Source organism: Capra hircus, chromosome 20 (genome assembly GCF_001704415.2).
Source record: "Capra hircus breed San Clemente chromosome 20, ASM170441v1, whole genome shotgun sequence".
In the NCBI taxonomy this organism is placed as follows: Eukaryota; Metazoa; Chordata; class Mammalia; order Artiodactyla; family Bovidae; genus Capra; species Capra hircus.
The window spans coordinates 31,203,835-31,220,564 of NC_030827.1; the positions used below are offsets into that span (position 1 = coordinate 31,203,835).

The window sequence follows — 16,730 nt, forward strand, 5'->3', positions numbered from 1 at the left end:
TCAACTAAACTTAGTCTGGTAATAATTTCACAATATATACATATATCAAATCATTGTATAAATTTTAAGGTGGAAACAATGTTCTATGTCAATTATACTGCAATAAAACTGTAATTTCAACTAATACATACCCAAACACATACACACATATGACATACAGTATATCATCATTAAAGTACAAATAAGTTACAAAGGAAAAAAACTGGAACATTATGTATTCAGAAATCAGAAGTACTTTTTAAGCATAGATTCAGAAGCCTCATAATTAGTAAACTAAAATAAGACTTTTTACATTGCACCCTTTCTCATTCTATATAAATAATAGTTTTAAAAACAGTACTAGACTTATGTGAATTTTAAACCATTTGTTCTAAATTGTTATCACTACCCCTGCTATTGACTTTAGTAAAATATGAGTTTACTACATTAAAGCTCTTGGGTAATTATAAATAGCTAAGACTATGGTTTACTTACCATGCAGTTTTTCATGAAAACAGATGTTAAGAAAAATAACCACACATTTCAAAAAAAAGTCATTTCCTTTGGTAGAAAGAAATACTACTCCCTTCTGCCCATGAAGATTAAAAAGTAATATACAATAGCATGCAAAGTGAATAGCCATTTCCTACTGATGATGACTGTGAAACAATACAAATCTTAAAAATAACTGACGTACACTCTTGGAAGGCTGCAATCTCCTAGCCACTACAAGCAAAATCATTCTAAGAGAGAAGAGCTATAGTGAGCATGTTTCTGTAGCACCACTGTGCTTTTGTTCAACTGGAAAACAATCAACCTACCCAGCAATGTTGGCCATGGAGCTTAGCGCATCGTATCCCTGAGCAATTGTGACTCTTGGAACCTGGTCCATTGCCAGAACTGTCGTATTCCTTTTGGACAATTTATTTAGCAAGTCTGGATTTTGGGCTGGGTAAATAAAACTGATCAGTGTACCCGATGTCTTTAAAAGATCAGCTTCATGAATACCTAATGTTGGGTTAAGCATAGGGGCTCGCACCTGGGAAAAAAAAAGTCAAGTCACTGATTAAAAATGTAAATAACTTTATGTTATTTTTAAGTAAACATGACAACTAAAATAATATGCCATTATTGAAATTACACTCCAGAAATAATCTCTCACAAAAAAATTTCTTACTCAATTCCTAAACAAAATAAAGCACATAGAAATTTATGCCACTGATTATCTGACTGAACTTATGATCTAGTCTTGAGTAACAAGCACACATACCTAGAAATAGTGTCAGGACAGGTTTGACAATGACAGGTAGAGGAATTTAAAAAAACAACAACCTGTTTTGGGGGGGAAACAGGTTCTACAACAAATCTGTTGTCCCAAAATCTACTACTCTGGTAAAATTAAGAAACATTAGAATAAACAGACAGTAAGCTTTTGTTGAATGTTCAAAGATTTAATTCTTGTTAATTTGTAAGCATAAACATGTGGAGTGGTTAGAATTTAAGAACATCATAAATTAAAATCTCCATGTCATGTGTATAGATTTATGTCACCTTAAAGTACCAGAAAAATCTACAGATGAACACAACTCAAACCAGTAGCCTTGCTGAGTTGGGTTTAAGCAAAAAGCTACAATGTACTCTGTTATGTTGAATCAAGTCAATGAACACACACTGTCCATGCCTGAAAGTTTCAACTGTCTACTTCTTAAAGCTAAATTTTTAAAACTTCCATTTAAAAAGGTGTTTTAAAATGTGTTTTACATCCTTGTTCAAAGTCAACCTTCAATTAAACTGTATCATTTCATTAGCTCCCAATCTGCAGCAGCAGAGCTCTTAGGCTAGAAAGCACAGAACAATAACAGCTCTGGGACTTCTGTTTTAAAAGGAAACAGAAACACAAACACTCGGTCAATACTGTCATTTAACAGCATTTCATCTCAATTTACCTATGAAACACCTTTATCTGTCACTCCCATTTCAGTTGTTGCTGCGGTGATGCGTGTGATTTTAGGCTCTGGACTTTAATTAAGACTCTCTAACAAGGTCTATTTTTTTCCTCAGTGAGAATCTATAATATAGATTTAATAAACATTAGAGGACAACTGAATTCTCCTGGCCCCTATCAAATGCTTAGCTGAAACTGTTGACATCTGAGTGAGTGAAGCCAACAGAATGTCTCCCTGAAGATGCTTTTCGGGGTCACGAATTCCTCAGAATATTAACAGGCTTGACTCAAAAGAGAGACCTAAGGTCAAGTAGTTTATCACTACAAATATAAAATTATTTAAGTTTTCATATTATAGGATTCCTCAGTATCTTTAACATGGCTCATACACCTTGTGAATCTACAAGAAACACGTAGCATTTCTAAAGCTTATGTGCACCCTAGTAACCCCTTTCCGTGGGGTATCTCAAAAGGTTTTCGATCCCTAAAACATACATTAAAATGGATTATACTTACTTTATAATTTTCCCCTAGGCCTTTATTATACTGTATCTCAAGTATCAGTATACCTAAATGTTTAAACACTTAAATTACTATTTATTTCCGTATCATAAATTTGTTAATTTTCTATAAAAAAGTTTTGTGTCTCCTGCAAAAAATACTAGGTAAGATCCTATCAAGTTATTCAGTTGACTATATGTAAAAAAGCCTATGTATTGACTCCCCTTTAGAAATTAACGTAGGAAAAAAGCTGGTCATCCTAGAAAAGTGAGACTATTTTAACCTGATAAACATGCTTATTTAATCCATAGCTCACTACTTGCCTTGGTTGCGTGTTAAGACATTTCAGTCGTGTCTGACTCTTTGCAACCATATAGACTATAGCCCAGCAGGCTCCTCTGTCCACAGGATTCTCCAGGCAAGAATATTGGAATGGGTTGCCATGCCCTCCTCCAAGGGATCTTCCTGATGTAGGGACTGAACCTGCATCACTGAGCCACCGGGGAAGCCCCACCTGCCTTGGTTACAGAAGACTTAAGATTTAAGTTACTATTCAGCTCACCTATGTTATACTCTTGATACAGTTTCCCTTTCTCTACACAATTTTTTACTTCAGATTTTATTTGTAAAGTTCTTTAGCTTACAGCTCTCTATTACATATGACCTTAAGACCTTTTATTAAAGTAGGTAAGTCTATTCTAAGCCCAACATTACTTTTCCCAGAATAGTCCTGCCCTCTAGAAATAATACTTACATCAGTTAAATCACTGACCTAAGATCCTTCAAAATATCAGAATATCACTGTGCATTCAGTCCAAGGAGTTCTTTGCCTCTTTACCATTCTAGGAGGAGTTAAATACTCACCCAGTGGTACTATGGACATATAGGAACCATATGGTACAAATGTTCCCTAGCCAATAAGAAGGGAATTCCACACAGCAAATGTAAGAAAGAAGATAATTTCTTTTCTCATGCTTAAATACAGTAATATAGTTCACACTGCCTTATAAAAGTTCTGAGTTCCCTGGTGGCTCAGACAGTAAAGAATCTACCTGCAATGTGGGAGACCCAGGTTTGATCCCTGGGTTGGGAAGATCCTCTGGAGAAGGGCATGACAACCCACTCTAGTATTCTTGCCTACAGAATTCCAGGGACAGAGGGGCCTGATAGGCTACAGTCCATGGGTCACAAAGAGTCGGACATGACTGAATGACCAACACTTTCACTTTCATAAAAGTTCTACTGAAACATGAAGAATAGTCACAACATGCAATCGTTTCCTTGAGGAAAAAAGCATCTTTTGAAAGTATGAAAACTATAACAAAAGAGAAGGTACTTTAATCTTTGTACAAGAAGTAATCTTTCTACAAGAAGATTTAGAAAAGTCAGCAAGCCATAAATGGAAGGGGGAAAGGAATAATTACTTTGACCACCAAATCAGAAGCCAGCACTTCCTTCGCCCCTTGGATCTGGGCACCTGCTGCTCTGTAGTGATCATCTGAGAACTTGGAAGCTTCACCTGCGCCAGATTCCACAACAACATTAAACCCCTGCTTGACCAAGGCCTGAACGCCTGCAGGAGACAACGCCACTCGCTTCTCATTTTGGAAAATCTCTTTGGGGACCCCAACAGTTAGTTGCTTATATGGAATTCCTACAACAAAGACAAAAAAAAATTGGTAAGAAACAACACCAAAATTCAATGTTTTAATAATGCAGTTCAGAAAATGGAAATGGGAAATTTGTTCAAAATACACTACATGTACAGGCTGCTATTCAAAGTGATGTTCCTGATTCGTAATCATAATTTCACTTTTTTTGATAGATGATGGGGAATTCTTATACCTACTCTCCTGAAAATCCTAAATATTTAACCAAATGGCTTTCTTCAAGGCATATGACTAGCTTAGCTTATTCTTAGGGAAAAAATGGGTTGAAAGGCCACTCAACACACTAACTCCACTCATCAAACTAACCCACTGTGGTTTATGGTCCCCTGATCCTTATCTTTAAGGAAGACAGAAGCAATTGTTGCTCAGTCGCTCAGTCGTGTCTTGACTCTTTGTGACCCCATGGACTGCAGCACACCATGCATCCCTATCCTTCAACATCTCCCAGAGTTTGCTCAAACTCATATCCATTGAGTCAGTGATGCCATCCAACCATCTCATCTTCTGTCGTCCCCTTCTCCTCCTGCCTTCAATCTTTCTCAGAATCAGGGTCTTTTCCAATGAGTCGGTTCTTTGCATCAGGTGGCCAAAGTACTGGAGTTTCAGCTTCAGTATCAGTCCTTCCAATGAATATTCAGGGTTGATTTCCTCCAGGATTGACTGGTTTGATCTCCCTACTATCCAAGAGTCTTTCAAGAGTCTTCTCCAGCACCACAGTTTGAAGGCAACAATCCTTCGGCGCTCAGCCTTTTTTATTGTCCAGCTCTCACATCCGTATATGACTACCGGAAAAACCACAGCTTTGACTATATGGATCTTTGTAAGCAAAGTAATGCCTTTGCTTTTTAATACACTATCTAGGTTTGTCATTGCTTTTCTTCCAAAGAGCAAGTGTCTTTTAATTTCATGGTTGCAGTCACCATCCACAATGATTTTGGAGCCCAAGAAAATAAAGTCTGTCACTGCTTCCATTGTTTCCCCATCTATTTGCCATGAAGTGATGGGACTGGATGCCACGATCTTCATTTTCTGAATGTTGAGTTTTAAGCCAGCTTTTCACTTTCCTCTCTCATTTTCATTAAGAGGCTCTTTAATTCCTCTTCACTTTCTGCCATAAGGGTGGTGTCATCTGCCTATCTGAGGTTATTAATATTTCTCCCCACAATCTTGATTCCATTTTGTGCATCATCTATTCTTGGTCACAATTGATTAGACCGGGGGTCAGCAGCTGGGTTAAAGATAACAGTCTACAGGCCAGACAGAAGGAAAACCAGTAGTGCATGAGACAACTTATAGAGGAACTCTGCCCTGTGGATACTCCATGTCGGCCAACGACTATTCAACCCAATGAGGGTCTCTCAGAGAGAACTGGGATGTGAGACCCACCAAAAAGGACCAGAAGAGTAGAATGATGCAGCAACTATTTGTAAACAGAGCCACAAGGTAATCGAAGGGAGGTGGTCAGCAGCCACAGCAGCAGAAACGTTGGTAGTGGGCATGCAGATGGAAAAGAAGAGTGACAGCAATGAAATCCAGAATAACACCCCACTTCTCCAAGAAGAAGAACAGTTCCCTGTGCTCCATACTTCCCCAAAATCCATACAGTAAAAATAAAACCTCATCACAAAATATAACCTGCTGTGATTCTGTTCCCTGCAACACAGAAGAACCCGTATAACACAGTTAAACTATTTATCCCTGAAGAAGAAAATGGCAACTCACTCAAGTATTCTTGCCTGGAAAATCTCACAGTCAGAGAAAACTGGCATGCTGCAGTCCAAGTAGTTGCAAAGAGTCGGATACAACTTAGCAACTGAACAGCAACAGATTATTTATATACAGTTCAGACCAGCCTTAGCTAAAATACACTAGTTTTTTTTTTTCTGTTGTTTTACACAATATATGGGCATAAACATTATTTTTAATGAAGAGCATCTGCTTCTATATGTCTTATTAAAGTTTAGAAAACTTACTCTACCAATCTAAACTTTCAGTACAGTTCAGTTACTCAGTCACTCCCGACTCTTTGTGACCCCATGAATTGCAGCACGCCAGGCCTCCCTGTCCATCACCAACTCCCGGAGTTCACTCAGACTCAAGTCCATTGAGTCGGTGATGCCATCCAGCCATCTCATCCTCTGTCATCCCCTTCTCTTCCTGCCCCTAATCCCTCCCAGCATCAGAATCTTTTCCAATGAGTCAACTCTTCACATGAGGTGGCCAAAGTATTGGAGTCTCAGCTTTAGCATCATTCCTTCCAAAGAACACCCAGGACTGATCTCCTTTAGGATGGACCGGTTGGATCTTCTTGCAGTCCAAGGGAATCTCAAGAGTCTTCTCCAACACCGCAGTTCAAAAGCATCAATTCTTCAGTGCTCAGCTTTCTTCACAGTCCAACTCTCAACATCGATACATGACCACTGGAAAAACCATAGCCTTGACTAGACGGACCTTTGTTGGCAAAGTAATGCCTCTGCTTTTCAATATACTATCTAGATTGGTCATAACTTTCCTTCCAAGGAGTAAGCATTTTTTTAATTTCATGGCTACAATCACCATCTGCAGTGATTTTGGAGCCCCAAAAAATAAAGTCCAACACTGTTTCCCCATTCGTTTCCCATGAAGTGATGGGACCAGATGCCATGATCTTAGTTTTCTGAATGTTGAGCTTTAAGCCAACTTTTTCACTCTCCTCTTATATAATAAAAAGGTAAATCAAAATATCTCTACAGAGTAACTTATTAAGTGAAACTTTACAGAGACTAAATCAACCTAAAAATAGCTGCATTTGGACATGCAGTCTTACATGTCATACTATTTAAGCAGTAGTAATTGATAGTAAGCCAAAGGCAAACACATGCTGAATCTTCTTCTCTACTTAAAAGAGAGGAAAATAACTGAAAGATAGCAAACATTGTGGATTAAGGTGAAAATTTAATTATACAAACTTATATAAACTTATCTAGACTTATTGGACAACCTCAAATTCTCTAGGTCCTACATATCATATGCCAAGGAAGTTACCAAAGACAGATGAAGTCACATCAAAAGGATTTAGGAACCAACCTGGAAGGGCTTCCACCGGCCACATATGAGACAATTTGAGCATCAAAAAGAAAAATAATTAATTGCAAATGTCATAAAATACATATAAAGATGTTAAAATCCAAGAATTCATGATAATAAATATTTCAAAATTCAAAAATATTCAAAAAATAAATATTTGCTAAAAGCTTCTCAACTTTGGAGAAAGTAATGTGTGGTAAGATGAATAAGAGTCTCCCAAATATATCCATGTCTTAATCCTCAGAATCAGTGAATACGTTCCAGTACATGGCAAAGGAGAATTATGGTAACAGATGGAATTAAGGTTGTTAATCAGCTGACCTTGAAATAGGGAGAATATTCTAAATTATGTAGGTGGGCTCAATATATCACATGGATCCTTAAATGTGAAAGAAGGGAGCAGAAGAATCAGAGTCAAAGAAAAATTTGGAGATGCTATCCTGCTGGCTTTGAAGACAGAGAAATAGGCCATGAGCCAAGGAACACAGACAGTCTCCAGAAACTGGAAAAGGCAAGGAGACAGATTCTCCCCTAGAGCCTCTGGAAGGAATGTGTCCTGCTGACACCAGTGAGAACCATCTCAGGCTTTGGCCTCCATAAGTAAAAGATAATAAAATCAATGTGTCATATGAAGCCACTTTGCAATCACCTAATACAGCAGAAAATGAATACATAAGAGAACCAACTGATGAGCAAAACTAGTAAATACTGAACAATGATCAAACATCTACCCACCTTTTCCATACAACCTCAGAGTAACGAAATACAGTTGGCCCTCTTTATCCACGGACTTCCCAGGTGGTGCTAGTGGTAAAGAACCCACCTACCAATGCAGAAGGGTCAGACACAACTGAAGTGACTTAGCATGCACACACTCTGTATCCACAGAGGAGCCTGGCGGGCTACAGTCCATAGGGACACACAGAGTCAGACATGACTGAAGTGACTTAACACACACAGGCATCATGAGTAACCTAAGAAAGAAAGTGAAGTCGCTCAGTCGTGTCCAACTCTTTGCGACCCCATGGACTATAGCCTACCTCACTCCTCCATCCATGGGATTTTCCAGGCAAGAATACTGGAGTGGGTTGCCATTTCCTTCTCCAGAGGATCTTCCCAGCCCAGGGATGGAATCTGGGTCTCCCGCATTGTAGGCAGACACTTTACCATCTGAGCCACCAAGGAAGTCAACCTAAAGATAAGTAACCTAAAGGTGATTTAAAGTATACAGGAGGATCTGTGTAGGTTCTATGCAAATACTACACCATTTTATATGAGGAACTTGAGCATCCAAAGATTCTGGTATTCACGGGAGGTCTGGAACCAATCCCCCATGGATACCAAAGGATGACTGTCACAGAAGGAAAAATTTTTTAATAGAAAAATTCTACCTAATAAATGAAGATAAAATGATAGGATATTAAAGCTACTGATAAAATCACACATTTAGTTAACAATCAATTAAACGGCTGCTAGCGCCTCTGAGTGAAAAATCAATGGGAACTTCATAATAGGTCACACTGACAACATCTAAACTCACTGATCAATCTTCCTGATGGAATACAACAGACAGTGCACAACATCACCTATGAAGCACACTAGCTGGAAAAGGCAAACCTGAGTCTGATCAAGCCTTGAGATCCAGCTAAATATTACAGAAAATACAAGAAACCTAGTTAAATAACACCAAGGGAATTATGTGGGAAATTCTACAGGACAACTAAATTCTTCAACAAATAAAAAGAAAAGAGAGAAGAGGAACATGCAGACTGAAAGAGACCTAAGAGACAAGCAAGTAAATACAACACATGGACTCTATTTGGATCATAATTTGAACAAGGCATCTGTTAAAAAAAAATGAGAAAATATTAAAACTGACTGAAGTTACTTTTCAAACTTTTCAATGTGTTAATGAAATTGTGGCTATATTAAGGAATAAACAGAATCCTCATCTTTTAGAGATTAAAAAAATTATTTTCTAGGAAATAGTCAAGAACAGAAATTAAGCAAACAAAAAAAAAGCCTTACTCATAATTGATAATAGAGATCTTGAAGTGCAGGCTTTCACTTACAAGGACAATTCCCATGTACTGAGTGTAGTTACTGACTTTTGCTTTATACACATTCTTATCACACTGGATAATCTGGCCTTCCAGAACACTTAATCTGCAGATAAGGCTGAGGGCTCTCAGAGGCAGGTACCCTGCCAATAGTGACTAGTCATGTGAGAATAAAAGAGGCTATGAAATCTACTAAAGGCAGACATAAGAACTGAAAACACTTGGCAATTTAGGCATGCTGAATGCACATAACAGTCCTACAAACAAAAAGAGAATATTCTATATGGCAAAGACTTCTGATTCTTCCCAAATATCCATGCTGTTCCTCCCCTAAAAATAACAGAATACTATTTTTATTTAAGTATGTTGCCATCTAGAATAAAAAGCTAAATGTTCAAGTCTCCCTCAGAGCAACATATTGCCACCTGAGTTCTGGCCAATGAGGTATAGATAGAGCGCTAGAAGGGTCTTTGGGCAAGATGCTTAAAGGGATCTGACACAGCTTAGAAGGTTCCCCTTTTAGCCTCTCCTCCTTCTGGCTTGTACCACAGAACAGAAGCATGTGGGAGTCCTAGCAGAGAAAGCCTGTAGGCCACTGGAAGACTTCAGCTATTACTCTGTGTGAGCGAGCAAGCTGGTGGCAAATTCCGAACAGAAGAGTAACATGATCTTTCATTTTTAAAAGATTATTCTCATTGTCTTGTACAGAACAGACTGTTGGCAGGGACAGAGGTAAAGAGCGCAGAGACCACTTAGAAGACTAATGCAACAGTCCAGCTGACAGGTGATGGTGGCTTGGACCAGGATGATAAAAGTTGTGATGGTGAGAAAAGAACAGATTCAAGATACAATGCAGAGCTGATCTATACCGATCATAAGCATCGGAAATGACTCTAAGGTTTCTGCCCTGAGCAACTGAGATGAAGCTGCCACTTACTAAATCAAGAAACATTAACGCAGATCAATCAATCTGCTTAGTTCCTAATTCTTAGGCATCGTTAAGCCATGTATGGTATGATTCCCCAATACCAACTAGGAAAGAGGAAGAGCTACTAGGAGAAATGGTTACTATGAGCAATGGTTTCCTGGGTATAAGCTCAATTTATTTAACATTTTTCTTTTTATATTGTATTTTCTTCTCTGTTAGCACTGACAGCCAAGAACTTCCGTACATGGAAAATATAAGAAAGCACTCATTCAGTTTTTTACTCAAAATGACCACTCACAAGCACTAGGCTGTAAAACTGTGTGGTTTATCTATCATCATCAGATCTATTGTTTCTACAACTCAAAGTGAGACTTTACCTGGTTTTACAGGGGCTTTACACCACAGAATCCGATGAGTATGAAATGTTCGTAAAAAATTCTTCTTCCCTGGTAGAACCTTACAGGACCCCAAATTGCTGAGGAAAGGGCATGAACAGCCAGTCACCACTGTTTTCAGTAAGTTCGCCATGTTCACAGGAAGTTCCCGATTTTCTGGATCCCCAATTTCCTTCAAGGTAAATCACTAAAGGAAAGAAAGCAAAAATGTATGTGCTGAAAATAACATACTTTGCCTTTTGGATATCAAAAACCTTTTAAAAAAAAAAAAAGCAAATTGAGAGAGGTTGGAAAATAACAGTTAAACGTGGGCATCTACAAAGAATTTATTTGCCAAGTCCTTTACTTACAGAAGATGCTTCAAAAGGTTGTTTCCAATTAAGGTATTTAAAATTTGGAATCTGTTTTCCCACTTAAAACTGTAGTTATAAACTCATTACTCAATTCCAAGCAAGGTCACTTAAGTTTAAGTGATCTTTAATGTAGCTGAAAAGTTAAGAAAAGTTGCTATAAAGTCCAGTCACATCATTTTTGAAAGTTATCATCTCAGTTTGTCCAGCAAAAACTGCACAAAATCAAAATTCCCCTTAACTTTCCTTGCTGCTGCTGCTAAGTCACTTCAGTCGTGTCCGACTCTGCACGACCCCGTAGACAGCAGATCACCAGGCTCCCCTGTCCCTGGGATTCTCCAGGCAAGAACCCTGGAGTGGGTTGCCATTTCCTTCTCCAGTACATGAAAGTGAAAAGTGAAAGTGAAGTCGCTCAGTTGTGTCCGACTCTTAGAGACCTCATGGACTGCAGCTTACCAGGCTCTGTCCATGGGATTTCCCAGGCAAGAGTAATAGAGTGGGTTGCCATTGCCTTCTCTGAACCACAGTATAAGAAAGGATAAATTAAGAAATATCAGTACTTAAAAGTCTCTTTAGTCAACTTTCAAGTACATTTTATCTAACAATGTGATAGAGCCAGCTTAAAGAGCCAAATTTGTACACTTCTTCCCAATTCTTCATTCAGTGGTGATTTCATACTGGTTGCTTGAGACTGTCTAAATAGTACAGTAGTACTTGTTTGGCCACTATACAATACAGAAACCACCACCATCCTTTTCAGCGCAGCAGGCTATACATCCTGAGAGATATACACACCCCCACCCCAAACCCAGCTTGACTGAGTGAGATCCATGTTTGCCAGGTGTACATCTCAAGAAAATTTAACATGCACAAAATACAACTCCAAATTTTTAAAAAAAGAAAAAAAAACTTCCATAGTTAACTTTACCACATAGGTTTGTGCTTGCATATGTAGGCGTAACTAGGAATTCTGTGAGGGGTTCTCACCACTCAAGGCCCGTTTCTGCCAGCTCTAAATGAACTAGGTGAAGTGGCATTGTGACCTTTGCTGTTTTGGAGATTTCAGTGGCTATTTTCTCCAACCTCCCTGGCAGATCCCAGAGAGTACACAGAAGGCTCTCCCACTATCCCCCTGATTCCCAATGCTCTCTTTCCTTCAAAAATGTGAAGAAGCAGAGGACCTGGAACTGTTCTCAGTCAACCACAGCTAACTCTACTTACTATGCCTTTAGGCTCTGCCCCATGGTGCAGGCCCTTCTGGGACCCAGCACCCAAACTCAGCAGCCTCCAAAAACATACTTCCAGCCTCCAGAGGAAGTAGGGTCTAACTCATTTTTCATGTCATAACTACTGCCACAAGCCCTTGAAGCCAGTTCATGCAAATACCAGAAAGCAACACAGGGAACAGAAATGCTCAATCCAGGTAGTGCTTATTCCTGATGCTCTTTAATTCAATAAACACATGGAGGGCTAAGTCTCAGAGGCACAGCCGTTAGGAGCATCTGTAGAATTAAACTGGAATCAGTTACAAACTTGGAGATAAGAAAAGTCAACAAGCAATAACAGAGAAAGCAGAGTAACACAAGTCCAAAGTTCTTTGAGGCATCAAAGAAGATCATATCCTCCTACAGGGCTAAGAAAAGGAAGGAAAAGGCACTTGAGAAGGAGAGAATACTATGAACAAAGCTAAGGAAAAGGGAGCATATAAGATGTGTCCAGGCATGCAACCAAAAATGTGAATAATTCTTTACATGCTGACAGAAGACTTTATAATTTCAGAGTATTTCCATATATGTCATTTCATCTCAGTCTTTCTAAATCATCCCTGAATCAATAAACACCCTCCTCGTTCATTCAGAGGTCACTTCTAGAGTTATTCATGGCTGAGAATGGAGAACAAACAAGTTCAAAATTCAGCCACCCACTGAAAACATTCACTGAATCTACGCCAAGAACTGAGGGAGATCCAAAGATATACAAAAGATAATTCAGGTCGAAAGGGAAATTTTTTCCTACCACTACCAAGCCTAGTCCTAGCGCAATCTCCTCATTTACCCTAGTTTCTCTTCCTGGATCGTCCCATATCCCCAACAACCACCATTCTCACTGGTCAGGCTTACCCAGACCTCATCAGCAAAATAACAAAGCTAGTTATAATGCAGCCTGGGTATTGTCTAAACCTGCTACTCACTCACTGTTTGGCTTGAATTTCTCGGCACCTCAGTCTGCTCTTCTATAAAAGGAGTACAGGAAAGCTCCCTTAAAGGGCACAATCAGGCTCTAGAAGTTTTATCATTAGATGGAGATTTTGCAATGCTCTAAACCTGAAGTCCTCTTTCATGGCCTGGAGTCTGCACAATTTGCCCTGTCTACTTAAAAAAGCATAATTTGATGTTGAACAGAGCCCTGGCATCAGACATCAACATAGCCAAGGCCTTCAGAGACCAAGTGCTCCTCCAAATTCTACTTGATTCAAGTTATGAGCATGTAAGACAGTTGATAAGGAAGTAGTTTAGTGTCAAGAAACTGTCACTAAGCCTAAATCAAATAAAAATGAACCTGAAAGATATTCAGAGATATCTGAACCATGTTATCACAGCCGAGTACTTGTTTACAGCAAAGACAGTAGAGGTGACCCTTGACCAACAGGGTTTGAACTTCATGGGTCTGCTCCTAGGCGGCTACTTTTCAATACTAAATATCAATAGTACAATATACACAGTGTGCAGTTAGCTAAATCCTCAGATGGGGAGGAATTGCAGACACCGAGAGCGGTTATCTTAATTGTCACATCTTCCCCTAACTTCACTTGAAAGCTCTCTGCTATTTTATTATCCATGTGCTTCTATGGCTAATAAGAAATGGACAGCAACTTTACAACTGAAAATTGGGGCATTCACACCACCAGTTAATGTAAGGCATTTTGGTATCTCCCCGAATAGATTAAAATCTTTGGAGGCAAGAACCTGAGAGAGGATAACACAGAGGCTAAGAGTGTGAACTCTTAATTGGAAGCCCCACCTGCAACGCATTAGCTGGGTCACCTTGGCAAGTCACTGAACTTCTCTGTATCGGATTTCATCACCTTTAAAATGGGGGAAATAATAACAGTACCTTGTAGGGTCACTGTGAGGATTAAAAGGACACAGTATCTTTACTGCTATCAGTATTCACTTTAGTATTACCTCTGGCCCAGTGCCTTGCACAAAATAGAGGAAATCAACAAGTATTGTTTGATTCAGTGAATGTGTAACTAGAGTTAGATAACCTGAAGCCTGGAGTTCTATGAATATATTCTCCAGGGAGTTTCAGGAAATTTCCTTTAAAAATTAAAGGCTATGTAGCTTCGTGGAAAAGTGATTCCATCAGCAGAGGTAAGCAGCCTGAGCACACTTGCTGATAAGAAAGCAATCCTAAACTGCCAATTCAATTTTTTTTTTAATTTTTAAACGGCCACAGTTTGCAGAAGAGGGAAACATTTTAAATAAAAGCACACAACCCTCACTGTTCCGAATACATCCTATCCTACAAGACTCCTTACAGATTGCTTAAGGACTTCCTTGCACCAGAGGGCGAATAAAGGGCACCTGCAACTGTAATAAACAAGTCACGCTTTTAAAAGTGAGACATGCCAACCAAGGACACAATACCCTACCAAAGCTTAGACTAGCAGGCAGTGTGACCTCTCTCAAACCCACAGGTTCAAGCTCCTCCCTCGGCAGCTAAACTGCCACCCGGCTAGCATCTGCCAGGGACCGCTATTTATAACCTTCCTCGGAAGCCAATTGGTGGAGACTGGCGGCATAATAGTCATTCCGCCTCCGGAGTTCGAATCAGCTCAGCCCCACTACACGATCTTCCCCCCAACGCCAGCCCAGACCCCACTCTCAGCCCAATACAGGCTCGCCCAGACCAACACCAGCCTGCCCCACCCCCCATACACTTAAAACTTTCAACAGCACCACCTGTGTTTCCAGCCGGTCACCCACCCCAAATCTCTCCGGGTTCAAGCACAGTTTCGGCGCGTCCAGGTGCCACCTTTCTGGATGCACCACTTATCGAAAGTCCCCTATGTCCTCCCATCCTTTAAGCTGAAAGGACCCTGTAGAACTCCAGCCCCATTCCCCCAAAGCTCCAAAATCTGCATCTGCACAGCTGACACCTCGTTCCCTGCCTTCTGCGGCGGAAACCCGGTTTCTCGAATCCACCACCCCCGACTCGCTTCCACGTCGCCCCAGCTTGAGACCAGAAAGAGGGCCCTCGAGGCACGGCCTCAGGCTCCAGGGTGCACCCGGCGCCCCGGTCACTGTCGACCCCGCCCCCAGCGGCTCCTTGACAGGTCGTCCCAGCTCGGGGATCTCGACCTTCCGTACAAGCCCCACGCCCCTTCCCCAGCTGCGCCCCAGGCGCGTGCCCGGGCTGCATGGACGCTCACCTTGGCGGGGAGACCAGGCGTCCGCGGGCCGCGAGCGGACGTCGCGCTGGCAGACCCAGGCTCCAGCCCCGCGGCTCCAGCAACCCGGAAGAACAGCCCCAACCCCGTTGCTGCGGAGACCACGTGACCGCGGCGCAGCCCCCACGCCGGTTCCCAGTCCCCCCCTCTTCGCCTCCCCGCCAGGCCCTTCTTCCCGCCCGGCCCCCTCCCCCAGCCCGCCCGCCCGTCCTCTCTTCAAATGAGAAAGCGACCCCACGAAATGCCCCTTAGAGCGCAAAGACCAGTTACCCCAAGGAACCCTTGCCTCTTCTCCCGGGGCTGCCAAAACCCTCTTTGTCTCGGGCTCGACCTGCTGCTCCTCGGCCCCGCCTCCGTGCGATCCCTCCTCCCGTCTTTGTCAATCAAACCTGGAGCCCAGTGCGGGCGCTGAAGTTGCCAACGGCCACATTTGTCCTCTCCTGGAGAGCCAAGAACAAAGTGAGACTACCTGCATTGTCCCACCAGAGCAAATAGAGTAATGGAACTCCACTTTTGGTACCTGACTTTCCTCTCGCTCTCTAGGAAAAATCAGAACGTCTGAAACAGAAGACCAAAAAGAAAGTGAGAGGAGGCCAGGAGGTGGTGACGGGCGGGAATGTTTTTAATTCCGGATGGAGAGGTGGAGTTAAATGCTTCCGAAACGATGTCAAGGCCCGAAAATTAACACACTTCTGCGGACTGGTCTTCCAACGGCCCGCCCACGGAAAGCCATGTGCTTCTTTGAGTATTAATAGCCAGGGCTGCGGAGCGCCCTTCGTGGACGGTAAGTGTCCTGACCAGGCCTAGGCTGGTTTCGGCAAAACTGCCAAACGGCTTTGCAAGGCGATGACTCCTGTTACTTAGTCTGCAGGTGTCTTCTGATTGAAAGTGGGGGAAATAAGATACACATTGGTCCACTTATCCAAAGCTGAATCATCATGAAGTGTCAAGATGGTCACTGCTTCTTTACTTTAATTGAAATATTTAAGATGAGTTTAAAAATTATGAAACTCAAAGACGTGAGACAAGACAGATATTCCATATCCTTAAAAAGAAATAAACTACAGGGAAGCCCTTACTTTGCGAACATTTATTGTGTTTAAGCAATACAGAAGGTCATTCAACTTGAGAACTTCTACTGCACCCAGACAAAGTAAAATCACTGTTCTTGTCCTGGAGGAGTTCACAGACGGGAAAAGACACGGCTCCATGCTTTAAAATAATAATGAACCATGATAAGTGCAACCCTAGAAACAAGTTCCGGAGAAGGCAATGGCACCCCACTCCAGTACTCTTGCCTGCAAAATCCCATGGACAGAGGAGCCTGGTAGGCTGCAGTCCATGGGGTTGCTGAAAGTCGGGCACGACTGAGCGGCTTCACTT

The 16,730-nt window shown here is 41.2% G+C and overlaps 1 protein-coding gene across 4 annotated transcripts in view; it reads right to left on the reverse strand.

Moving 5' to 3' along the window:
• NNT (nicotinamide nucleotide transhydrogenase) overlaps nucleotides 1-15,947 on the reverse strand; it is a 93,943-nt gene extending 77,996 nt beyond the window's left edge. Inside the window, exons 1-4 of one of the 4 annotated variants that reach the window (XM_005694731.3) lie at nucleotides 15,868-15,947; nucleotides 10,527-10,731; nucleotides 3,850-4,079; nucleotides 801-1,018 (exon numbers count right to left, since the gene is read on the reverse strand). In XM_005694731.3, coding sequence (XP_005694788.1) covers nucleotides 801-1,018; nucleotides 3,850-4,079; nucleotides 10,527-10,677 — 599 coding nt within the window. In that variant the 5' untranslated portion in view covers nucleotides 10,678-10,731; nucleotides 15,868-15,947. Of the gene's footprint in view, nucleotides 1-800; nucleotides 1,019-3,849; nucleotides 4,080-10,526; nucleotides 10,732-15,329; nucleotides 15,455-15,617; nucleotides 15,713-15,867 lie in introns of those variants that run through there. The other 3 variants (XM_005694732.3, XM_013972774.2, XM_005694733.3) reach the window with 3 other exon arrangements.